Source organism: Arachis hypogaea, chromosome 3 (genome assembly GCF_003086295.3).
Source record: "Arachis hypogaea cultivar Tifrunner chromosome 3, arahy.Tifrunner.gnm2.J5K5, whole genome shotgun sequence".
In the NCBI taxonomy this organism is placed as follows: Eukaryota; Viridiplantae; Streptophyta; class Magnoliopsida; order Fabales; family Fabaceae; genus Arachis; species Arachis hypogaea.
This window is the reverse complement of record NC_092038.1, coordinates 27285321-27312459: the sequence shown is the minus strand read 5'-3', so window position 1 is coordinate 27312459 and position 27139 is coordinate 27285321. Positions and strand designations below refer to the sequence as shown.

The 27139-nt window shown below is 31.1% G+C and overlaps 4 protein-coding genes across 15 annotated transcripts; 2 read left to right on the top strand and 2 right to left on the bottom strand.

Moving 5' to 3' along the window:
- Positions 1 to 789: 789 nt before the first annotated feature.
- On the bottom strand, positions 790 to 5167 carry LOC140173099 (uncharacterized). The gene is made up of 4 exons (XM_072231764.1): positions 4922 to 5167; positions 3770 to 3925; positions 1893 to 2003; positions 790 to 819 (listed from the first exon to the last, which is right to left on the bottom strand). Exons 1-4 carry the CDS (start codon positions 5165 to 5167, stop codon positions 790 to 792), a joined length of 543 nt encoding a protein of 180 aa, XP_072087865.1.
- Positions 1630 to 8211, bottom strand: LOC112789999 (uncharacterized). Of its 2 annotated transcripts, none has more exons than XM_072232670.1 (5): positions 7908 to 8211; positions 5873 to 7202; positions 4922 to 5191; positions 3770 to 3935; positions 1630 to 2003 (listed from the first exon to the last, which is right to left on the bottom strand). In XM_072232670.1, the coding sequence occupies exons 1-2, from the start codon at positions 7913 to 7915 to the stop codon at positions 6017 to 6019; spliced, it is 1194 nt and encodes a 397-aa protein (XP_072088771.1). In that variant the 5' UTR covers positions 7916 to 8211; the 3' UTR covers positions 1630 to 2003; positions 3770 to 3935; positions 4922 to 5191; positions 5873 to 6016. The 2 variants fall into 2 exon arrangements, with proteins under 2 accessions (XP_072088771.1, XP_072088770.1); XM_072232669.1 differs by having other exon boundaries at positions 3770 to 3925.
- Positions 8212 to 11323: 3112 nt separating this feature from the next.
- On the top strand, positions 11324 to 13373 carry LOC112789997 (uncharacterized). The gene is made up of 2 exons (XM_025832205.3): positions 11324 to 11915; positions 12434 to 13373. The coding sequence occupies exons 1-2, from the start codon at positions 11550 to 11552 to the stop codon at positions 13001 to 13003; spliced, it is 936 nt and encodes a 311-aa protein (XP_025687990.1). The 5' UTR covers positions 11324 to 11549; the 3' UTR covers positions 13004 to 13373.
- A 7486-nt stretch (positions 13374 to 20859) lies between these two features.
- On the top strand, positions 20860 to 25306 carry LOC112789995 (ent-kaurenoic acid oxidase 1). 11 transcript variants are annotated; one of them, XM_072232659.1, is made up of 11 exons: positions 20860 to 21294; positions 21566 to 21621; positions 21859 to 21958; positions 22412 to 22696; positions 22909 to 22963; positions 23316 to 23501; positions 23594 to 23947; positions 24046 to 24124; positions 24249 to 24355; positions 24849 to 24951; positions 25014 to 25306. In XM_072232659.1, exons 6-10 carry the CDS (start codon positions 23316 to 23318, stop codon positions 24918 to 24920), a joined length of 798 nt encoding a protein of 265 aa, XP_072088760.1. In that variant the 5' UTR covers positions 20860 to 21294; positions 21566 to 21621; positions 21859 to 21958; positions 22412 to 22696; positions 22909 to 22963; the 3' UTR covers positions 24921 to 24951; positions 25014 to 25306. The 11 variants fall into 11 exon arrangements, with proteins under 11 accessions (XP_072088760.1, XP_072088761.1, XP_072088762.1 ...); XM_072232660.1 differs by having other exon boundaries at positions 22412 to 22822; XM_072232661.1 differs by lacking the exon at positions 21566 to 21621.
- The last annotated feature ends 1833 nt before the right edge of the window (positions 25307 to 27139 follow it).

Here is a 27139-nt window from a genome sequence, read left to right as displayed (position 1 = left end):
ATAATTTTTGAAAATGAGATGTCGATAAAATTAGCATGAAAACAAAGAGAGATAAAAAAAATAAATTAAAGAATACATAACAACAAAAAAATAAACTATGATCATAATTAGTCATTTTATCTGCACAAAAGTTTGCTTTCTGGAACTAATGTTGTATTATCTAATTGATTAGTCTGGTGCACCTCTCCCTAATTGCCAAAATAAAGGTTTGAGAAGAATGCAACTCAATATCATCATGAAAAACAAATCTTATTGCAGTAACTGAGTCCACCTCCACAACTACAAGATTATACCCTAGGTTTACAGCAAAGTCCATACGCATAAAATTTATCAGAACTCTGTCAAAGTAACTGAGGTAAAAGTTAAGTTTACGCTAAAATCAGCTAAAAACCTTCCATTCATGTCTCTAATAATCCCTCCGCAAGCTGCTTTTTTATTATGTAGAACCGAATCGTCTGTGTTTAGCTTAACAAAAAGAAGTTCTATGAGGTGTCATTTAATCTGCCTCTCAACATAGTTGCCAACTACCTTCCTAACTCGACTCACTTCAACCCGAGCATGCTAAAAAGTCCTTTGCTAGATAGACAGCAAGGGGAGCAACTTTCTCCTCCTCAATGATATCATCAACATCAGAAATAAATTTATTATGTTGATACCATAAGAATTTCATCATAGTAACAAAAAGAAGGGGCAAGATTGCCCTTGGTAGGAAGATTTGGTAGATAAATTCTCTAACAATCAAGTCAAGAGAGGAGAGTTAAAGAAGTTAAATCCGAAACCAAACTATTATCAATATTCATCCACGTGCCTCTCGCCACCCTGCAGTTACAGAGTACATGGAACAAAGATTCAGGGAATACACTATAAATGGCATAACTGTCTTCCTCCGCCATATGTCTTCTTGCGCGTTTTGCATTAGTCAAAAGAACCTAGTGCGCTACAAACCAGCAGAAAGACCGCAGCTGTTGCAGAGCCTCCAGTTTCCATATTTTTTAGAATAAAAAAGCATTTGAGTCATCCGCATGTCATAAAAAGATAGCACAAGTTGACTTTATCAAAAAGACACCACAGAATCCTTCATATATATTTACATCTTTTTGGCATGCCCATTTAAATTTATATCCAAAAAAATCTTATCTCTTATTGATATCGTTGGATTAAACTTTTTAGGTCCTTAAAAAATTGTTTTACGATATTCTTTCTAATACACTTTGTGGTGCATAGACGCTAATCACAAATTAAGCCTTATTTCTATCACATTTTTTACTGCAACTATCAAATCAACTAATTTTTAACATGTATCACATCCTTTTTTCATTGTTTTTGTATTAATCTTTTTTTTTTGTCATGGTATCAATACTTTCATAGGGTTTTTTTTTGTGTGCCTATTTTTTAAACAAAAACTTTTTGTTGTCTTTAATTTGACTTTTACTCCTTTTATTTTTGTGAATTAACTTATTTATCTTCGTCCATTCACATATGTGCCAAAAACTCTTGCTTATTTTGCATTTTGACCCAATACGAGCCATACAACACGTGCTTCTAGACAATGACCTACCCGTAACACAAAATTTATATTGTTGGTCCATACCGTGAAGATTCCACAAAATTAGTGTTTAACGTACATTCTTCCAAAATAAAAATGAATGCTTATTCATTTCATGTGTTTGTTATTTTAGTTTACATCAAGGGTTAATATCCATAAAATAAATTTATTTCAAAACTTTACAATAACTAGTTCCCTCCATTTATTAAGAACTCGTTAAAAACTACAATAAAAGAAACCGAAAAAATTGAATACAAATTATCAGCTATTGCTAAGTGTACAACCTCAAAATTGGGGAAAGGAAAGAATTGCTTGCCATCAAACAGCCACCTCTTTACGGAGCTACCACTCCTTCAATGGCACGAGACATAGACTCTGCCCAGTCGTCTTTTTTAAATAGGAGTGTCTGCAAAGTATGCATCACGTCATATTCCGGATCAAGCTTCCGCTGCCAACCCTACAAAAGGGACTAGAAATCAGCTTATACTAAACAAAAACAGTTTCATTTTAGAGCTCTAAACCTTTAAGATTAAAAATCTGCGAAAAGCATGTGCAAGGAGTTACTTGTAAGTTCTTTTAAGGTTACATGAATACAAAGATACAAAATCGTGTTTGAAAAGTGAGACATGAATATAGACATTGTGTCCTAAGAACATTAAATTAGTGTATTTTAAATCCTTCTTAACAAGAATGATAAAGAGACATTGGATGGAGGCACACTTATTTTCATTTTTTTTTTCTTATCACTATCAAATTTTCATAATTATATTTTTTATCATTCTATTTTTTATTCTAAATTTTGTATGAAAGAAAAAATAAGGTAAATCAGGCTTTTTAATTGTTTATTCTATCTCATATTCGGTTTATTATGAAACAAAATGCAAACACTAATTTTTGTGTCTCTATCATTTATGTCTTGTTCTCAAAACCAAACGCAGCCGAAGTTCTCCTCATGTTGGTGTCTGGCCTAATTGAATTACATGCCAACGTAAACGTTGTATCAATTTTCTATTCATGATGCTGTGTCAAATGCTGGTGTGGAATAATCTTTATAATTGATGATCTTAGGCATGATAATGTGCCTACAAAGAATTGAGTTGATTATGATTCTAAATATTAATTTGACCCAAGACTGATATCTATAACCTATAGTAAAAAATGATGGAAAGGTAATGGATGTTTTGGAGTCATTATAAAGAGGTGTTTATGGTGGGCATGATGTTAAATGCCTAAATATTTGAGGACCAGGCTGCTGACCTTTGATTTGTAATGAGTTCTTTTTCCTATGACTGAAAATGCGATTTTTAATGATTTTTTAAGAGTTGTTGCTGAAGGTATTCATACTTCTGTATGCTTTGAATCTGAGATCATGACATACTAATCAAAGAAATTTTTTGTTATTAATATAATCCAATGACATCAACTATTCCAAGTAGTTGACACGACCGAGTGGAATAAGAGTTAGTGTTGAGTTAATGAGTTGTATACATACTGAAATTACAAACTAATTACTCTTCTGTTCTCCAGCATGGAAGATTAACGGATTGTTAAGTTTTAGGTTTCAATTTCGACTGTTACACAAAATTGATTCTATAAAACAAAGAATTCAAAGCTCAATATGCCAGGGTGAGAAATGGAGGTCCGATCTTCAATTAAATTAAGATCATTATTTAACCCCATAAAAATAAAAAAGAACAAGAACAAGAACAAGATCATCAACAGACCAAGTCATCTTCTCAGAGTAGGCATACAAATAATGATTTACATCTCTAACGGCAATAGAAAATTGTGCAGTTCTTAGAATAATATCACTGCGCCTTTTGGATGTTTCAACAATAAGTCATTTTCAGAACTATATCCAGAGTAGCAATGTGTCAAGAGCATAGTAGCTAGAATCTCGATTTAACTCTTAAAATCTTCCGATATTACGATTTTAAATGAGTTTATCGATTTTACGAAATTTGTACTAAGTCTGACGATTTTACGATTTAAATCTTGTTAAGATTTTACGTTTTATGTTTTTTATTTACTTTTTCGATTTCACGTAAAATCTCGATTTTCTCTACCTTGGTCAAGAGCAACCAAAAGAAAGGTATAAACTTTTTTCAATCACACAATAGAAATGCACAAAAGTAGAACATTACCCATGCAATAAACATTGATTCCATTTATAACAATGCAAATAACATTTTATCAAAAGGGTGATTATGAGGTGGAACTTACCTCCAGAACCAATGTGGTCACCATCACAGCACAGACATTGCCATCCAAATTGACTCTATGGAACCTAACATGCTCAAGCAACTTTTGTATACGGTCAGCTGTGCTGACTCTTTCACCTTCTGTGGATCTCCAGAACTCAAATGATTTCTCCACCTCCTGTTAAATGCTATAAAATTTCATTTGGGAAAAGTATAGGCAGATTCAGTAATAATTTGGTATATGTCAATTGGAAACAACTCTCTTAACACGTGTCAGCTAACCATTAACTAAGATACAAGAGATCAAGAATGCCCATAAAAAGCAGTCTTTCACCGTTGTCAGAAAGATGACACAAATCATTTGTATATTGGAAGCATACTAGAATCACTGTCACGAGCAATCGCCACCAATAAAAAAAGTTTTAATTTCTTTTTCTAAGTATGATAAAAGCTTATATTTGCTAGAGAAAATAGAAATTAGACTGATGTAAATTACTGAGGCCAAGATTCCAATTGAGAACGAAGCCTTTCAATCATGTATACAATATGAAAATAAACAAACATAGAGAAAGACTGTCCTGAGCATTGGGGTTCTACTACCCTTGGTATAGCTTCTCTAATTTAGGAGTTCTTTGATCATATATGATTTGCTTGACCTAGATCGCACATCTATAAGTATGACAATGTGTGTCAAATCTGGGAAGCTTGTTCCACTTCAGGTTACTGGCACTCTCTCTCACTCTTAGAATTCATCTGGTTCAAATCCGGTATAGGGGTACTAGGATCGAAAGCTCCAATACTAGTTGATAGAACCTACATATGTTGGGCGAAATAGAAGTGAGACCGCTTTATATTATTGAAGCTGAGATTCAATGGGAAAATCAACCTCTGAATCTTGTAATTTGTAGCAGAATGAAAATAAACTGAAAAGAGAAAATCTCCTGGCGTCCTCCTAATTTCCTCCCAAATTCTGCCTGTTTCCCATCAGTACTCTAACTCCATACATATAACGACACATTCCCTCCTCTTATCAAATCTCCTAGAATTGATATTCTTTCTCTTACTCGACAGATATCAAACTCCACAAATAACTAACCAAACTTTTGTCACGTCCCCCTCACTGGATGCAAATATAACAGTGTAAATTGAAAACACAAATAAAGTAAATCTTCACCTCAGTGAAAGATATGGGGTCTGGACAATTTTGTCGTCTTGATAACCTAAGAGTAGATTCCGCAGCACTGCGGCCATCTTGAAGAGCAACAGCCTTAAAAAATTTCAGTAAATTTTCCCGCTCCATTTTAGAAAGTTCAGTAGTAAGGCCTACATCAAGGAAAATGACATGGGGCCTTGACTTAAAGAGTCCTATAGGTGACAGTTTGCTTTTTGCAACACGGACAAGAATATTTCCTGGATGCATGTCAGCATGAATAAAATTATCCACCTGGAAGAGAAGATATATATAAGGCAGTGATTATTTCAGTCAAATGTCAAACTAGTCAAATGATAAGAAATAAGCAATTGAAATTCATCACTGCAAGGAAAAAGACGAATACTTCAGGATCTCAACAATATCTTATCTCATCATGCATTTAAATTATACAAAGCCATTAAGAAAACATTCAATGACTAGTAACTTCTTTCTCACCATTCTTCTCTTAAGATCTCAATCTCTAGTCCTAAAATCACCAACGGACTACACATTACAAATTAGTAAATTATAATTCAAGATTTATAAATTAGAATATTAACAACTTTTTTATCCAATTCTTGGTTTTCTTCTTGGAAGATAAACACGTTATGAAGTTGCCTTATGAAAACCATAGAAAAAATGGAAGTTTGTAATTTGCAAACAGTACTAGTGATATTATTGGCAAATGAAGCTGTTACTGAACTAGCTTTGGACTTTCTCTCATTTCAAGTGCCCTCTCTCTTTCACACACACACATGTGCCCACACGATTGCTCGCATGCATACACAAAGCTATTTCTCTGAATAAAAGGTTAGGTACAAAATCATATCACCATTTCCATGAATCTTAGAACAATTTCAACATGACCTAATTAAGACAAAACCTGCAAAGAAAGAATGGAGTGCATAAAAAGTAAGATTCAGAAGTTTTTACCAAAAGCATCTTTAAAAGAGCATGTGTTCCAATATGAGCTAGGGCACTTTTGATATGCTCCTGGCCTTTAAGCTCGTGAACATAGTGCAAAACACTTTCACCTTGTTCATAGGTTTCCACCAAAACAGATGGGTGCACTAGGGGTTATAGAGGCATTGGGAATGAAACATCTTTCCATCGGCGGAAATTATAGATAAAACGACTAAGATGTGCTGCTTCCCTTGAAAGATCAACCTGAGACATCATATAAACAGCAAATTGTTGCACACTTTCATCTAATCTCAACCACTTCAAATTAGGGAATAAACATGAAATCTTAGCAATTATATTGATGATGATGAAATCCCTTCTAATCGCATCAGCAACCCCTGGATGTCGGACCTTCACTGCCACGACAAGAGGTTTCATTTGCTGGCCTGGGTATTTGTATTTTAGAGTAGCTCGATGAACTTGAGCAATGCTACCTGATGCTACTGGTTCCTCATCAAAATTTTCAAATATTTCCGTCAACTTGCGCCCAAATGCATTTTCAACACATGCTCTGCTATAAGCAAATTTGTGTGATGGTGCTTTGGTGTGAAATTCTGAAAGTTCTCCACAGAGATCCCTAGGGAAGAGATCTGGTCTGGTTGCAGCCCATTGACCCCATTTAATAAATGCTGGCCCGGCCTTTTCAAGTGTAAGGCAAACAACATGAATCCATGTTTTCCTAAACTGATCACCAAAATGGTTCACTAAAGGAGCCATAGCTATGCAGGGGAAGAATAAAACTATTAAATAGATAGCCCTGATAAACAAGATAACAATCTCGAGAGCTTCTAAGATAGCTGAGGTTAGATCTATACGTCCATCTAGTGCATGTATGTAAAATGAATCTCTATTTGGGAAGGATTCTGCTTCAGCCCATGATTGTTGTGTCCAAGCAAGCTCCTCTATTACGAATGCAATGAAACCAGGAATAAGAATATTCGATCGAGCCAATGCCAAACTAACTGCACGGGCAATCTGACCTATTGGTGGTGGAATTGGTGGGAAACACATTTGAGAAATCCTGCTCCAAATAATTTGAGGATGGTGGTAGTTTGCACTATTTGCAGGGAGGTAATAGATGTTTCTCCCTTTGCTAATTAGATTGATGTTATTATACTTTAATTTGAAAAGGTACATGAGCGGAGTTTGTCCTTTGTGTACAAGTTTACTGTAGGATGAGAAAAATTGGCATGTTGAGTAAGCGGAGCATCTTGGATGATGCGACTCAAAATTAAATACATCAAAGCCATGTTTCTGACCAGAAGAACGCACAAACCTTCTAACATTTCCACAAACAAACCTGCATAATAGATTCTACGAATATTATTCACATGGGTTAATTCAAATGAAGCAAGAAGTAAAAGAATATTAAACCTAAAAGCTTCAAAAGACAAATTCAAACTGATCACAATTTTATAACACACATCTTACAAACTCCAGAAATCTTTAGGTTCTATTTTCCAAATGAATAAATGAGAGCCAAGATATGGTTGCTATGTTCTAGTAATTTATAACTTAAATTAACAACAGCAAGCTTTATGTCTAAAACAGTTTTACCTAGAAGGCTTGAATCAGAAATTTTCGTAGCAAAGTATGTTTAAGTGCCAGCAAACAAGTTTATACGGATGAAAAACCTCACAATAAACACTTAATACTACTGAAAGAAAGATGATCAATGTTTAAGTTCTCGGCATTTTTGGGGAAACATGAACGTCTTTTTTCCCCTCAAGAGCTCTCTCCGTGAGGTGTTAGTTTAAGCTGTTTGAATGTCAAAAGAAGTTATCCAAACACATCCCTAGCTAGTAGCTCCCTTACTTAATAAAATCGAATATCACTTAAAATAGATAAATAAACAAACATACACATGCATGCCAGTATATTATTACTACTTTTTTATACATTTTTTTTAAGAAATCGCGAAATCACTGAGATTTTTAAGCCTTCAACAACAAAAGAAACAATATATTGAGAGGTATCATCTTATGAAAGCCAAAACAGGAAGAACCTTGACATGGTGGCGTGGAATTAGCTTAACAGGGCTCCAAACTGTGCCGGTGTATTGAAATCAGTGCACGCAACATTGCTTCCTCGTCGGAGAACGTCTATCAGCTGTCTCCGCCGCGGACGTCGGCGAGGCGTAGTCGGAGCATGGTGGTGGCGTTGACATGTAATTTTGTTGACGGTTGGTGTTGGAAGCAATACAGATCGTGGAAATTGGAACCCTGCGAGATAAATGATAATTGATTTTGGGCTCGTTTTTTTATTGGCGCTCAAAAAGAGTTTTTTTTTTTTTTTACTAAATAAATCTTAAAGTCTTTGTTCAAATCAGTCTCCCAATTTATAAAATTGAACATTTTAATTTTTTAAATTTTAAAATACATAAAATAATTCTCAATATTTATCTTCTTTAGACAATATAATCTCTCACTAATTTTTGTCGTTAGTATATAATATTAATTGATAATATAAAATATTAACTCGCATATATAATCGTCAAGTATTTACGTGTACAATATGAACAATTAAGTCCTTAATTTTATTTAAGAAAATAACTTCGTTTTAAACTCGGTCTTTATTCTCCTCTTTAAGCATGTTGCCATGAAGAATCAGAAATCTTAATTCATTTCCTAAAGTTATTCATATTTTAATGGCCAAATATAAATTCAGTTTATTCTAACCGCCAGATCAACCATGATATTATCAATAACAAAAAGTTAAGTAAGGGATAACATTCAAAATGTCTTTGTGGATTCTATACTATTATCACCAAATCAAGTAGGAAAGAGAATTTTAGAAAGTTGTTATTTGAATGTCCAATAAATCCAGTTATTTTATTGTGATTTTGCATATAATTTAAGTATATAATATTTCTGAGTTTTATGTTGTTGCAGGAAAAGTAATCTCACTACAACCTCTTCACTTAGTTTCACATAGTCTTTGACATCAATTACAAGAATGGTGCCATAGCCAACGCATGACTCAATAAAATGCATGTGGACTCGCATTTTTAGACCTCAAAGGCCCAAGCATAAGGTTGTTCAACTATTTAAGAAAAAAAAAAGAAAAAATAATATGAAAAATTTAGTTTTTTGTTTTGGTATGTTGTAGTTATATTTTTTAGACAGAGAAACGTTTTCCTCTTTTTAAAATTAAGTTAGATTAGTTTGTTTAGGTTAGTTTTTAGTTAAGTTCTATTATTTCTTGTAACAATCAAGCTATAACTTGACTGGATCCTTACATTTTTTTTAGTTTATCTTTAAATTTCTATTTTTGATAATAAGTTAGATGTTTAGAAAAGAACAAAAAATAAATTTTTTTCATGACTTTTTTATTGCTTATTATATTTGTATGGTTTATTTCAGTCTATACAGAACAGATGGAATGAGACTTATGTTAACTATTACAAGAAAATTAGAGCGTCAAGCAGTTTCACTGTTGTTCCACTATTACTGCCATCGCCATCACTTTCAATATCTTCGGATGAGGACTATGATGATGATGGGAATGAAGATTACACTCAAGACTATAGCTAATAAATTTAGTATGGTTGAACAATACACCGAGTTTATATTTTGAATTATAGTTGATGGATCAACACACTTTGTTGATATATGGTTGTTACTTATTATTATAGTTGATGTATCAATATACTTTGTTTATGTTTTGAATTATATTGACTTGCTTGTTTATAGTACTTTTATTTTAGTTTGATAATAAGATGAACTTATTTAAATTTATATTTATTTTGTATGAAAGGTTTATTTTGCAATGAAAAGATCTAATAAAATATTGTATTACCTTACTGATAGATTTACAGACAGATTTTTCGTCTGTTTAGAGTTAAAAATGCTTTTCCAAACTCCAATTACCGACGAAAAATTTGTCAAAAAATCTGATACTAGTTACCAACGGAAAATCTATGAAAAATTGGACGGTTTAAGCAAAATTAAAGTGACGATTACCAAAAAAAATCTGTTGCTAAATTACCGACAGAAAATTTGTCGAAAAATTTGACCATTTTTTGGCGAAAAGGGGACCATTACCGAGGAAAATTATGTCAGTAACGGAGAAAAATCTGTTGGTAAATTATTGACAAAAAAAATTTGTCGGTAAACAATTTTCAACGAGACTTTTATAGAGGGACAAAACCCCTCAGTAACCAAACATTTATTGGTAAAAGAGACAAAATTTGTCTATAAATCTATGTGTAATAAAGCAATTCTTTGGTTGTGTGACATTAGGTTAATCTATAGAATTTTGGGCAAATAATGTAATCAGCTCAGTTCTTCGGAAAAAACACTTGGAAATCTAAAAACACTCTCAATCTCCCTAGCATCATACAGTAAAACTGAAAATCTCGAGTAATTCTTTTTAAGTTTGAGTACTTGTACTTTACTTTTTATTTTTAATTAAAGTTTTTTATTTTTATTTGTTTTTTTACATTTTCTTCTTCCTTTTTCTTTTAATTTATGTATTTTACTTTATCTCTGACACTTTATATATTTGCTGTTTATCTTTAATTTTACTTTTAAAACTACAATTGAGATCTTGAGACAACCATAAAAAGAATCGTTTCCGTTCCTTGAATTAAAATTGTAAAATAAAACTTAAAAAATTATTAATTTATTTGTTGTTAACAATAGAACAAAAAAATCGAGTAAAATAATAACATTACAATCTGAGTCATTCATCCACCCATCCTGTTAGTGTTGCAAGTATGAAGAGTGTTGAAATTAGTCCCACAACAAAAAAAGCAAGAAAGAGTGAGAAATTTATAAGATGAGAAATCCATTGACTTATTACCTTAAGATTTTGAGTTGAATGTGGTGTTATCTCATCTTATATTCTCTCGTTTGATTCCTTCCCAAAATTTCTTCGGTGGTCGTATCAGAGCCGATGGTTTGGTTTAAGGAGTATTTAAGGTAAAGCATTCTTCCCCGGTGATAATTTCTTTATTTAATTAAAAAGGTATTTTCTTTTTTTATCCAAATAAAATTAAAATACTTTTAATAATTAAAAATTCTTTATAAAAAGTGTATCCAAATGTAAAATAAATTTTATTATTAAAAAAAATATAAAAGAACTAATTTGGATAAATTTTTAAAAATATCTTTTTAGTCATTTTTAAAATTTTTTAAAAAAATAAAGATAATTTAATATTTAAATATCTTACGTAAAATTACTAATATCTATTGATTTTATTTAAATACAATAATATAAAAATATTTTTTAAAATTTACATATATCTTTTTGATATTTTTAATATTTTTACTTTTATTCTACCCAACAAATAGATTCAAAATACGTATCCACTCAACAATCACAGAAACAACACAAGAATAGAGTCGGCACCCGAAATAAACGGTCCCACAAAATCTAAACCCGCACACAGACACAGCCACGCTCCCTCTTTGCACATAAAGCCATACGTATTTCTCGCAATACAAAATTTCCGTTCTTTCTAATTTTCTTGGATTCTCCGTTCCCAAGCGCTTCCTGTCTACAAAAGTTTCTGGCCATCCAAACATAATCTCCGATGATTCTTTCTCCTTTAACCGTCATGAAAATCCTAACCGTCACCAGATACTGACCCAAATAATAACATAACATCTCCTCAAAGGTTTCGTGTCTTGTCTTGCTTTCAAACATGGAAGTTTCTTTGAAGAGTAGGTCCATCAAAAGCAGAAGCAGAAGCGGAAGGGGCTGTATGTTCCATTGTTTCAGGCCGGATAGCTTCCTCGACGACGACGTTTCTTTCGATTATGCAACGCCGAGTCAAGAAGCCGAAAATGGAGATCCACTTCTCGGCTACATTGCCGTGGCAGAGAAGCAAGGCGTCGTGTTGCCCAAGTTATTATCGTCGGCCTGGAACTCGGTGAAACATGTTGGTAGCGGTGACGGCGGTGGCGATGGCGGTGGCGGTGAGGAAGTGAGTGGATTTCGTGCCAGAATGAAAGGCAGGAATGGTTCTTTTCGGCATGTATTCATGGCGGCTTTAAATGAGACAGCATTGGTTAGTCTTTCTATCATGTCTGTTTTGAAATTTGGTACTAATTATCATTTGGCGGTTTTATCACGAAGGTTTGGACCACCAATTTTATGGGAATTGTTGCATTTTTTCTCCTCTTGTAACCCAACAAAATCATTATTATTCATACTTTCACATCATGATATTTTGGAATAGAAAATTATCTCGTATCAAGATTTTCCAAGAAACTACCGGACAAAAATCACTTTTGTGTTTTATCCAAGGAGTAGTATGACTTATTAATTGCAAGAATTCATCACACTTTTGTTCTATTTCCTTCACTAGTAGAATTTGAGATATTGATTGATATAAATATTTATGTAATTAATGTCAAAAAAGAAACCTTAATCAGGTTTTATTTGCCATTTTATACACTCCGTTATATTCATGCATGCTTGATGCTCATATGAATCTTTTTTCTGGCCATTTTCAAAATACAGTTACTATTCAACAACTTTGCATAATTCTTTAGAACTTTGTTCCTTGTCTTATCTTAATTATAGGGAAGGAAGATTAAAAGAAGGCGAAGAAGAAAGAAGGAAAGGTTATTAGCTAAATCTTCAACCATAAGCAACCCAGAACAACAGTACTATAGTGATAAAATCTCGGAACAAGAACGCAGAATGAGGGTCCAAACCTACTCATGTACTTCCAATTCTTCTCGTAATTCATCTTTATTCACTCCAACATCTATATCATCAACAAGTAAAAACTCAACCAGTTCATGGGGCACTCAAGCTTCCACCTCCTCCTCAGAACAAAATGGCACACTGATAAGATCATCGTTGCCATTGAATGGAACTTGGGAACTAACAACAGCGAAACGAAAGCAGGAGGAAATAGTTGTTATTGGAAACAGTAGTATGAAGAAAGGGTTTTGTGGCGGTTTCAACAATATGACAACGTGGTTGTTTATGACTTGTAGCCTTACGGTGTTGATTCTGTGTGGTAAGTTTTGTGCTATACTCTGTACCTCAATTGGGTTATTTGTGGTGTCGCCGCATCGGAAAAGAAGGAAATGCAATGGGGGTTGTCTCTGTGAAGAGACTGATCTTGATTCTGCTGAGCAATAGCCGCTCCTAAGAAGATTATTATGGAAGGTATGCTTGATAGGAGAAGTAGCAATAGCCGCTCCTAAGAGCAATGTATGCTAATTGCAAACAGCCAAAAAAAAAAAAAACATGGTAGGGGGGGTGTTTATACTTTTTTCTTTTATTCTTAATTTTGCTCCTTTTGTGGTTCATTTTTGAACTTGAGGCTTTAGCTAAATACGTATGTAAAATACATTGAAAGTCATTAGAATTGGTTTAGTAGCGAGGGATTTGAATAGGATGTATGTATGAAATTTTAGATTTAAAAGTCCATCGCCCTTGTGTAATAGAAAATGTAATGCACAGATTAATTTTTTTTCAATTTATATAATTTCCAAGTTATAGGAAAGAACTTGAAATTCTGTTGTTTTTGCTTCTCTGTGATAGTGAAGGAATCAGTGCCAATATGGAAATAACGTTAAAATATGGTCCTGCACATAAACTACATTTGTCAATTTATTCTATTATATAAAAATCAAATTTTTGTACTTAATAATAAAGTTGATGTGACATATTTTTAAGAGTATTTTTTGATTTATTTCTTTTAAATACAATTCATTACCTAAATTAATTATATCAATTAATTGATTTAATTAAATATTTAAGTATCACACAATTTAATATTATGTATATTAATTAATTGAATATAATTGTTAGAGTATAATTAGAATTAATTAGATCAATTAATATTATTCAACATATCTGAATATTTATTGTAAGATATTACGTCTTTATTATTTTGATTCTCTTTATCACCTATAAATACTATTCTATATTGTATCATTCTATACAACTTGAATACTCACAAACCTTTTTTCTATTGCTCTTTTTCCTCTTTCTAACATGGTATCAGAGTCATAGTATTCTGCTTGAGGAGGATAAGTTGATTTTCTTCTAGTGAAATCACTGTACTTTTCTTACTTTTTTTGTTCGTGCCATTTTTTTCCTTTTCTTTGATCAATGCTTTGATACTTTTCTGACCTTACAGATTAGTTCATCCACTGCTTACTTATTCTCATGGAGAAACCATCTGAGTTTTTGTCACCTTCCAATAGTTTGTCATTGCTTCGTACTTTGTCACTTTTCAGCAGTTTTTTGGCAGTTTGTCATCTTTTTCGCAGCTTTTCGGCAGTTGGTCGCTCTTTCGACAGTTTCGTCTACGTTCTTTTTCGACAGTTCCATGTGCGTTCTCTTCATGCGCTTCGTTCTAGCAGTTCTGTCTGCGTTTTCTTATGGCGTCTGCGCTTCTTTCCGACAGTTCCATCTGCGCTTCCTTCCGACAGTTCTGTCTGCGCTTTCTTTAAGCAGATTCGTCTGCACCCATATATCAGTTTATGTATTTTTTTTATTTAGTTATTTCAAATAAGTTTCAAAATCAAGTTGCCACTTGAGTTTGAGAGGGGATGTTAGAGTATAATTAGGATCAATTAGCATTATTTAACATATCTGAATATTTATTATAGAATATTACGTCTTTATTATTTTTATTCTTTTGACACCTATAAATACTCTTTTATATTGTATAATTCTACACAACTTAATTTATATAGTTACAATTGATCTTGCTGTTTCGTTTTTTTAAATTGTTCTTTATTTTTTTATGACTTGATAATTTAAATAAAAAAGTAAAGAAAGAAAAAAAATGATGGCCAAAGGTAGAGGCTAAAAGGCTAAAGCAGCAAAATCATTCCTCAGCATTATTATTATTAATATGAACTTTATTATTTCTTTTCTAACATTCTTTAATACGAGCTTCATTTCTTTTTCTTTATTATTATTAATGCTTTTATTATTTTATTCTCTAATTATAAATCTCTTTATAATAATTCTTTAATAGAATATTTTTTGGTCTAATAGATTTTTTTTCTATTTTTTGTTAAAAATAATTTATATTAGGAGACAAAAGAAGATACAAATTAAATTTTAAAATTTAAATTTAAATAAGATGTGTAAATGGTAACTATTGAATTCATTTGATAAATTTAAACTCTTTGTATTATCGTCATTGAAAATTTTAAATACTATTATAAAATTTTTTATTTTTTTTAATTTATTGTTCTTAAATTATACATTATACCGTGTCTTTGAAGAGTTTCATCTTTTTTAAATAAGTGTGACATTATATACTTTTTTGGATTCAAAGGGATAATGAAATCGAAGTGAGTAACAAAATTGATTATATAATAAGATACAAATTTTTAGAATTTCTAGCACAATTGACAAATTTTTAGTTTTAAAATAAATTTTTATTCTATTTTTTATCTTTTATTTTATGTTTTATAATTTTTTTATTTTCTTAATTAATTATGACTGTAATAATTCATCACAAATTCGTATTTTGTAGAGAAAATTTATTAATCATAAAATACATAAGACTTAACCAAAAAATTTAAAAAATGTTGATTAATTACAAAATAAAAAATTATGGATTGTGCTTTAATTATGTTGTAAAATACAAATTGGGGCTATTTAAAATTAATTTTTTATCATTAATATTAACTTAAATTATAATAAGTTAAAAAGTAAAAATTGTATATAATAATTTAGTTTAATTATTTATATTACTAAAATTATTTTTATTATATTCTATTTATTTTTATTCATTGGTGATCTTTAATTGTCTATTTTAAATAAAAATTTAAATTGATAGAATTAATTTTTTTCAATTAGTAATTAATTACTGTGACATTTTCTTTTTTCAGTAATATTTTTTAATTTATTTAATCTGATTAATCTTCTCTTTCTTATTTTTTGTTAATTTAACTAAGTAAAATTACTAAATTTAAGTTATTTTAATTCTTACAACTTTTTATTCTAATAATATATTTTAATTAATGCATTAATATAATTTTAATATTTATATGTCATTAATAATAATAATCTCATTTTAAAGTGACATTTTATTCCGAATATATATATATATATATATATATAATTATAGAAAATCTACTATTTCTTTATACGACTAGACTAGACATATTTATATTCAATTTATTTAATTATTTAATTATAATTAATTATATTAAAAGATTAGATTAACATTATGGTAGACTAATTATATTATTATTATTTAATTATATTAAAAAATTAAGATTATGATGGATTATCATTATTTTTATTATTTTTTATTTTTATATTAATTTAGATATTTAATTTTTTATTATTATTTTTTATTCTCTTATTCTATGTGTTTATTCCTATAAATCTTGCTAAATTAAACAAGGTACTGTATATCTTTTTTTTATTCCTCTTTTATATACACATAAAATTTATTAAATTATTTTTCTTCGGTCTAATAATTTTATTTTTCTTCTATTTATATTTCTTTCCTTCAATATTTTATTGGTTCTTATATATTTTTCTAAATTTTATTTTAATTTATATATTTATTCTTATTATACTTAACATTTTTTATTTATGTGTTATATATATTCTTATATATGTTATAGAAATATGATTTGATTCCATTAACTTGTCAATTTTTTTTAAAATATAAAGCTAAAACACAAAAATATATTTATAGATATTTTACTTTTTTAACTAAAAAATGTAATTTTTTTACTATCGTTGTTGAAATCCTAAATTAAATATGAATATTGATTTTTGAATTAGAATAAATACATTTTAAATTTTTTGTATATCGAAATAATATTCTATCAATATTAGAATTATTTAGATGGATAAATAATAGTGAATATAGAATTATTTAAGATGAATATAAGTACATATTCTTATTAAAAATACGAATTTAAAAATATTATATTCAATTCTCAATAGTCAATCTCTCATTGAACCATTGTATGCTCAAAAGATTTTTGAAAAAATGAAATAATTTTAGGTATATAATTTTTGTAAAAATTTAATTAATTCAACATATTTATTGTCGTTATTAAAAAAGTAAATTAAAATAACAATTTAATATTTTTATACTCTTAAAATATTATTTATTTATTTTTCTAGCATTCTTTATTATCCAATAATCACATTAATATAATTTAATTCAATAAATTTATTTATTATCATTCGATTGAATAAAAATTATATTTTATCTAAAAATTTTAGGATTTCTCAACTTAAAGATCATCCATGTTAAATCATTAAGAGATATAACTAAGAGCGCGGAAGCGTCCCTATATTTGAGAGCATGATTGATGAGATCAGAGGGCTTGGTTTTTGTGGTTTTTTGATCTTCGTTAACCAAAACCTTCTGTATCCCTGATAGGGCTGAATCACAACTCCACTGTGAAAAAAGCGCTATGGAGGCGAGTTTGATGTGTTAGAGACCAAAATCCTGAAGTCATTATTTATATTTGAGTGTGATACTCGTTAAACCTAAAACTCAAATAAATTAGTATATATGATTTTAATCTAATTTATCCAAATCAAAAGTAATAATGACTTATTTAATTTAATATTTATGACAATAAATAAGATCACCGTTATATAAGCCATTTAATGTGAAATTACTTAATTTGCGATTATAATTAATATAAGTATTGCTCATAAATATATTAAGAAATAATTTTCTAACAATCTTCCATTTGGGCTATACATATATATATATATATATATATATATATATATATATATATATATATATATTCTTGAGATAATTACATCTTATAAATTTTATGCGCACATCTGAATGTTATTTTTCTGATTACTTTAATAATATAGTCTGTCTCATATATAAGTTATGAAATTACCGTACGAAACCACGATGATCGCCATACCAAAATACTCAACCACATAGATTTAATTTGGATGAGAAAATTCAAAAATTACATGCAAAAATGATCTCATGCATGCCTATTTTCAATTGGCCCAACTTGAATAAAAATTATATTTTATTCGGTAACAGACTCAGATGAAACTGCAAGAAAAAGCGCCTAGGCTCATAGCGATGGCGACTAAGTGATGAGTTTGTGGAAGAAAAAGAGAAGAACTTAACATACTCAGAGAGAGAGAGAGAGAGAGAGAGAGAGAGAGAGAGAGAGAGAGAGAGAGAGAGAGAGAGAGAGAGAGAGAGAGAGAGAGAGAGAGAGAGAGAGGACTCGGCAGGAGAAAGGTGGTGACGGGCTCAACAGTGACGATAACGGGATAAGCAGCGATGGCGACATGAGCTGTGAAATGGGTAGGCGGTGATGGGCTTAGCAACGACGATGACGGGAGCTAATGAGAATTTTTGTGAAGAAGCCGAGAAGAAGAAGATTCTGGATGAGGATGACTAAATTTATCTTGCATGGCTATAGAGTATGGACTGAAGCTGTGAATCACTAAATTTGTGATGTGAGGCAATCTTAATTCTGAAAAAGTGTTTATATGTATATATCCAAGGCGGGTACACCCTAAACTCGACCATACCCTTTTCTGAGCAAAATCAGCCCCAACTCGGGTCAAGTTATTACCTTTCCCAACTAGGTATGGACGGGTCGGGTAGCTACGCATTCAGGTGCTCCTACTAAGTTTAACCACGTATTAATACTCTATTTATTAAGGGTTTACCGCTAGCTAATGGATTGCTACAAACACAAGGCGAGATTCTAACTCCTAATAATTATTTAAACGGATAAGTGAGATGATCATTCAACAAATTTAAATTGATTAAGACAAATGGATTTGGATCCTCTAAAGTTTGAATTTCACTTTAGAGAGTAAAGTGTAATTTTCTACCTTTGAATAATTTCTCTTTCATATTTATTCTTGGCCCCACCTATAAAATCAATGGTGAGAGATCACACTTTACTCTCTAAAGTAAAATTCAAACTTTAGAGGATCCAAATCCAAGACAAATACTAATTATTTTTAATATTTTAATATTAAAAATATTCAGAAATTTTAATTATAATTTTGTAAAATATTTATAATAATAATTATTGCATATATTTTATTTAATTTTTTAATAATTTTTTTTATATAATTTTATGTATTATTCTATATAAAATACAAAAGCATACACTAATTTTATGCAAAATTACAAATAAAAATGTTCAGAAAATCCTAAAAAGTAAATTCCAAAATCGCTAGTGGCAAGCAGCCAAGCCACTGTGGCGGGTTTAGTTCGCATTATTTCACTTAAATCAAAGATCCGAAGTGCTTCAACTTGAGCTTTGTCCAAAAATAGGTTTAAGAATTAGATTGTCAAGTTAGGAATTTTTGCACCCTAGTATTTCATCACATTTGTTAGCGGAAATTCTTTTTATAAAAAAATATATTTGAGATCAGATACGAATTCAAAAATATTATTATGGCGGTCAATAACATATATAATATTAAAAAATCAAGCAAAAAATTATATAATATAAGATGTATTATAAAAATATATCGATAAAAAATATATTTTAAAGTATAAAAAATATATATGTACATTTTACTAATTAACAAAGTGGTCGATTCTTCGTATCATAAAATTCATCGACAATATAATTTGTGTCAAATTTTTCAGCAATTTTTTTTCAATATAATTAAAAGATAATTAGCAAAAAATTCATCTTTTATTTTGTTTTTGAGTTATTCTTCACAATATTCATAGCGAAAAAGATCTCTTAGTTGTAACAATTGAAACAGAAAGAATTAATACCAAATAAATCAAAAAGGACGGTCACAAGAAGAAAAAAAATCCACTTTATGAAATTTAAAAAATTTTATTTAATTAAAAAATATTAATAATAATATCCTTTTTAAATTTTTTTAATATTATTACTTACTTTTTAGATATTAAAAATTATTAATATTTAAGTTGGATTGAATTTTTTTATATTAGACTAAATAATTTTTTTAAAAGATTAAATTATACTTAATAATTTATTATATTAATTTTTTTTAAAAAAAACTGAGAAAGAAACTCGCCTCCTATATGTCCGTTCCTGTTTGAGATCTTGATAATTCAAATAAAATCTTTTATCTTAACCATTAAAATATAATGATAAATAATTTAGAATAAATAATTATTTTATATATTAAAAATTATAATAATATAAATTAATTATTCAATATTTATAAAATTTGATTTTTTTTTTCTTAATACGTTCCCTCATTATTCTATCAATCTATCATCCACCTTTGAGTTTTTTTTCTCAACGCGCACCTACTTATCATATTGAGGTCGTGTCATTCTGTGGCACTTTCTATAGAGTTTCTCGACTCTCGATGACAATGTCGTTCTTGGTAGAGAGAGTTTCGTTACTGTGAGCGTTGAATTTGAAAGCCAAAGTCATTAGATTTTCTTGAGACTCTTTCCGAGTCAGATATGCTAAGTGTAGGAACTGTTTTCTTATAACGAGTGCAGAAGATCCACCTCTATATATAATTTTTGGTGGTCTTCCACCACAATGAGACTAAGGACAGTGCGAAATCGGTAAGTTAAACAAATTTATGAAATCTATGATAATAGAATGTTGAATTGGAGTGAGAAACCTTGTTCCAACAATATAAAAAGGAAAAAATAATAATTAGTAATAATATTGTTAATAATATTGGTTATATAATTTGTAAGTAATGTGGTGGTTGTTATTAATATAAAGAAAAATAAGGATACATTAAGTGATTGATGTGACAGTTCACTACAAGAAAAATATCCATTCAGCCACACTTTTTTTAAGTTACATTTGAAAAGCGTAGCCTATTCATAGAATAGGCTACGCTTTTCTCCGTGTTGCCTTTTTATAAGAGAAAAGATACACAAATGCGGCATCATTTAAAAAGCGTAGCCTTAGGTATTATAGAAATCGCTTATAAAGCGTAACCGTAGGTTGATATCTATAGGTTCACTTTTCGTATCAAAGGAGACGCTTTTAAAGAGTAGCCTATTTATTAAGTTTTGGGTGCGCTTTTGAAGTGTTTTCTAATATATTAATGTATACTTAATGAATTTTGTTTTTTTTTTCAGAAGCCCTCCCCTCCTTCAGAAACCCGTGCCTTGCTCCTTCTCTTTCAGAAAGCTTCACGCCACCACCACTCACCGTCGCCCTTCTCCTTCGTCTTCACCTTTGCTCACCCCACTCACCGTCGCCCTTTTCCTTCGTCTTCTCACCTTCGCTCACCACTCACCGAGACATTGAAGCTCTTCTCTCTCAAAGAAAAACCCTAGCCACTGCTCTCTTCTTCAAGCTGTGTCGCCGCCGTCAAATCTGGTCCAGCCGCCGTCCCCACTCCCACTGCTCCAGCGCCATCGCAGCTCGTCTTTATCGTCGCATTACGTCGCCTCTGTTCCACGGCCGTTGTCTGTTCTAATTCCATCGCCTGTGCTCCACTGCTCCCTCTCCCTCAACTCGGTTTGAGTTCTGGCCCTCATCTGAGTTTGAATTCTGTCTGTTATTATTTTTTTCTTATTTTTATTGTGTTATTGTGATTTAATTGTTGGTGTTGTTGCTGTGTAACTTATAATTTCTCCTGTTGGTGATGTGAATCTGAATAACAGAGAGTGATGACATATTTATTCTAAATCTGAATAGTATTGTTTAAGAGAAAAGCAATAATTAGAGGACATGTACTAAAATTTTTATGTTAAATCTAAATAATATTGATTCTTTCTTCCTTTGTTAGAGGCTATTTCAATAGTAAATAATGCATGCTGGGCTATTGGAGAACTTGCAGTTAAGGTATGTTAATGTTCTAATCACACTCTTGCAGTTATCTAAACTGACCAAGAGTTGAATGGCACTCTTGTTAGACATTAGGCTTTGGATATCTTTGAAGAAATCATTATTGCTCCAGCTTTTTGTTTTGGAATAGATTCCTATAACTTGGCATTAGAGTCTCAGCTCAAATATTCTAATCACACTCTTTCATAAAACTCGCATTCATGTATAGTTTCTGATTGTCTTCTTGTTTATTAGGGACTCAACAAGTCACTCATAGAGGGAATAAAGAGGGAAGAGAGGAATTGCTTGTAGTGTTACAGAGCCACATTTAGATCTTGAGGGTGACAATGAGGAGGTACTTTCAGTTTGCTTTGGGTTGGATAATTTGTGAGTTGGTTAATTTGTTGTAACTGTCAGGTTAGTTAGAAATCAGAAGTTAGTTTGTTTCAGATTTTGACAATTTGCTGCACTATATCTATTAGACTAGCATATGTTATAACAGTTATTTTAGTTTCAGAAGTTAGTGTCGATTAGTTTCAAATTCTGATCATTGTAGAACTTGATAGGAAGGAATTTGATTCAATAGCTGTAATCTTGCATGTTTCTAAATTCTAAGTGGTCGGTTCAGTCTCCTATTGCAGCTCTTTTCCATTTCTTGAAGATAAGTATTGTTCATAAGTATAGCAATGGTCGTACTAATCAGGTGAGTTGCAGAAGGATCTAAATGTGGGTGTAGATGGTGAACTAGTGAACTAGTGAAGTCAAAGTTTATCAAGTGATTGCCCTAATATTGAATATTGAATGGCAGGGTCAACAAGATTTCACGTTCAGAAATCAGAGGAGGAATGGAGGGCCATTCTCTGTCTGTCTCTGTCTGTCTCCCTCATGAATTCACAGACAGTAGAGAGAGGGCAAGGAACAGAGGAATAGCCAAAGCACCAGGGAGCAAAAACAGGAGCGTTCTTCAAGTTTTTGGCTCTTCATCAACCATAGCACCAAGAGAAAGAGAATGATGGCCAAGGAAGGAGCTGACTGAAGCTTAAGAGGGAGCTGCGTTCCACTCACCCAACTGTTCTTCGAGTTTCTTTGCTAGGTGAGGACAGCGACTTCATCTTCTTTCTTTTCTCCTCTAATTCAAAATTCTGATAATTCTCTTGCTCCATTTTTTTTCAATTTATTCAATTTCTGTTAACACAACTACCACCACAAGCAAAGAGAGGTGAGTGATTTTCTCTCCTCTGTGATTAATTTGGTCGAATGGCCTTGTGAAATGTAACTAAAATTCTGGTTCTTGGAACGGTTAAGGTTTGGGCTCAAGAGAAAAACAGGGACAAGTCTTGTGTATTTGATCAACAAAGAGGTAAGGGTTAGAATAGTTAGATATTGATTTTAGTTGTATTTGGTGATTAAATGGCAGAAACCTTTCCATTTAGTATGCTTATTGACCAGTCAGCTGTTTGATTCTTGGATCTGTATGTGAATGATTGTTGCTTTCTTAATCAGCACTGTTTACTTTGTAGTGGTAAATGGTAATGTTCTAATAAACAAAAATCAAGTACTAATGGGGACTATTATTCATTTGTCTAGAGTAGTTTACTGATTTCATGTTAATTATTTTTGTTGCATGTTAATTATTTGGCTTGGAACCACTTTCCATGTACTTGGCTTTCATGGACGAACTCATGAAAAACGAATTGGAAAAATGGTCAAAGATGGGGCAAATTGAGTTGCTGACTGAACTCAGAAGGCTTACCTTCAAGATCATCATCCACATTTTCCTTGGCGCCTCCAGCACTTCTGTTATTGAAGCTTTGGAAAAGGAATACACTAAGCTTAACTATGGCATGAGAGCTTTGCGCATTGATCTTCCCGGTTTTGCATTCCACAAAGCCTTCAAGGTGCATGCAGGATGTTTTTCATTTTAAATAGAATCTTTTTATGTTATATTATACATATTTGACTAATTATATATATGATCTGTGATATTCAGGCTAGAAAGAATCTAGTTAGCATATTTCAAAATGTTGTGAATGAGAGGAGAAAGGAGAAGTTAGAAAATCCAAACAAAACAGCAAAAGATATGTTGGATCAACTGATTGATGCTGAAGACGAGAACGGTAGGAAATTGGCTGATGATGAAGTGATTGACATTATGATAATGTATTTGAATGCTGGACATGAATCTTCTGGACACACTACCATGTGGGCTACTTTGATCCTTCAACAGCACCCTCAGTATTTCCAAAAGGCTAAGCAAGAACAGGAAGAGATCGTAAAGCGGAGGCCAGCAAATCAGAAGGGTATGACAATGAAGGAATATAGGCAGATGGATTTCCTCTCTAAGGTGATAAGATATATTTTTACTACTTTCTTATACAAGCTATGTTATCTTGTGTTAAGTAAAATTTCATATTTATAATTATAATGCATCTGTATGTGTAGGCAATTGATGAAACTATGCGCTATATTACCTTCTCTTTAATGACATTCCGGGAGGCAAAGCGTTATGTCAAACTGAATGGTTAGTCCCAATTGTTTCTGTAAAATTATATTTTTTGGTTCTAATAATGGTTATTATTATTGCTTAGATACATGTAAGAATGATGAAGAGTGATGAATCATTTACATTTTGATATATGGTGTAGGTTTTCTTATTCCCAAAGGTTGGAAGGTTTTTGTTTGGTATAGGGCTATTCACCAAGACCCTCAGGTTTATCCTAATCCAAGGATATTTGATCCTTCAAGATTCGATGTAAGTATTATATAATATACTTTATAATATTTTTGTACATGCTATTCTCAAATAGGAGTTAGATATATGTAGCATTTCAGAAACAAGCCAATCAACCAGGGTAAACAGAATCTATACATAGACATTTTTTTATTGCTGTTATGCTCCCATATAATTCTCATATAGTTTTTTTATTATGGTTATGAAATCTGGGTTCTGATTTTCTGGTCTTCTGAAGGATAACTAAATGAAAAATATCCATTTTTGAATTGTGGAACACTAATGAAAAATAACTAAATGTACTACCATTTTTTTAAGCAAATTCGTTATTTTTTAGAATTTTATTTATTTACTGATATAGCTTCTGTTTTCATAATGGCCATAAGCCCATAACCTTTCGTTTCTTACTCTCTCTTGATGACTTTATATTATCTGATATGCCTTTAAGATATCATTCCGATGAATACTTTTAACTTTAATTGTTACCAACTTATTTTGTTCTATTTTTGGTCAGATCTCAATGTTTTCCAATACAGATTTCTGGTTGGCCATTGAAGTTAATGGCTTATGCTTATTTAGCTGTTAGTCCTCCAAGCATGATAGCGCGATCTGAAGAGGTATGAACTAAACTAACTTTTCTGATATTGTTGTAGAACTCAACTAGTGATTCTTTTGATAGATGGCTGCAGCAGCATCAAATAAAAGTACCGCCAAGAAAGATTCGAGATATCCTGAAATAGAGGAGCAAGCATTGTGCGAATCCAGTATATCAAAATACAACAATAACTTGTAATCCTCTTTATATTCATTGATACATGGAAAGTAGTAGTTTAGACATGTTTCATTTTTTTTTACTCTATTGTTGAATGATTGTTCAATTGGATAGTTGGATCCATTGTTTTATGTACTAATATATTGTAACATTACAGTGCTTGTGAATCTTTAGAATGTATTTGCTGTCTTTTGCTAGAATATTTTTTAGTTTAATATAATTGTGTGTTTATTTTTATTTTATAATATTTAATTTATTTAATTAAAAATACATAATTATATATATAATCATATTATTAAATATTATGTTGTACAAAAAATTATTAGAATTATATATATATATATAAAAAAAAACAATGAGGGACCTAAGGCTACACTTATATAGAGTAGCTATAGTATACAAAAAAAGAGGGACCTAAGGCTACGCTTATAAAAAGTAGCTATGGTATACAATATGGCTACGCTTTACAAGTGATGTAGTAGTGTTAAAAGCGTAGCCTATTCTAGAAAAATGAAAGTTGAAAAGCGTAGCCTTTGGTCCTGGACAGTATCACTTGAAAGGCGTAGCCTATTCTCAAAAGCCAAAAGCGTAGCCCTTGGTGCAGAAAAGCGTAGCCTTTGAGAATAGGCAACGGCCGAATAGGAATCACTCCAAAAAGCGTAGCCGTAGCCCAAAAAGCGTAGCCATAGCCTAAGGCATCATTTTTTTTCACTTTTGGCTACACTTTTCAAGTGTACCTGAATGGGTGTTTTTCTTGTAGTGGTTGTTATTGTTATGAAAAAAGCAAGAGAAAGAAAGTGAGAGTATTTAGGTGATTTAATATTTTATTTTTTAAACTTTTATTTAGACTATCAAATTTCAGAAATTATTTTTGATATGAAAAGGTGGTTGGTGTTTTGGGAGATTATTGGAAAGTGGGGTGATTTATCGGGGGTGAAGGTAGCAGCCATCACGCAGGGGGCGTGCTGTCCAAGCAGCCAAGCCGCGTGTCATCACCGAAGCACCACATAGGGGGCGTGCTAACCAAGCAGCCAAGCTGCGTGTGATCGCCCAAGCACCACGGAGGGGGCGTGGTGACGCGGCAGCCATGCAGAATTCTGACACCACGCGGGGGGGGGGGGGGAGGGGGGGCGTGGTGCAGGTGGCAGCGCAGAGTTCCAAGGCGGTCTTCACCACCGGGGGGCGTGTTGACTGTGCTTCCATGCAGGAGACCATCTTTCACTCCGGGAAGCAGCAAGCAGAGAATAGGGGCTATATATAAGAAGCCTCTCGGTATATGTTTTGGAGAGTAGTAGTGTTATGTTTTGGAGAGTAGAAGAAGGGTTGGTTGCTGAAGCGTGTTCCAACTACAAGGGAGATTAGTGATCAACAAATAGGAGAAGGAGGGTTGGAGTGCAAAAAAGAGGAAGATTAGAAAATAGGAGAAAAAAAAATTTTTGTATTTATTTTAAAAGATGGTTTGTAATTACTGTGCTTCGAAAGAACATATTATAAATTATTTGGATCATTCAATTTATGTAAGTTGGTACATTATATTTTTATTATGTTTTAATTTTCTGTTATTTTTTGTTATTTAACATAGTATAGTATATTTTTATTTTTTGTTATTTTGAGATTAATTTTAAGTTATAAAAAGACTATAATATAATAAAATGTATATTATATGATGTAATAAAAATTTTATAATAAAATATATTCTTTTTACAATAAAATATAAAAATATTATAGTAAAATAAATATATATTCTGTTAATAAACAAAAATGTATGTTGCAAATATTCAAAATTTTTATATATAAGTGTTAAGATAATAAATAAATAAATAAATAAATACAAATTAGAAAATAATATATGCATTGTTATTAAAAAATAGAAAAATATTAGTTTTTCATGCATGAGTAAAAAAAAATCGCTCATTTATATCAATTTACAAATATAATAATAATAATATAATAATAATAATAATAATAATAATAATAATAATAATAATAATAATATACAAATAATAACAATATAATATAATATATACATATAT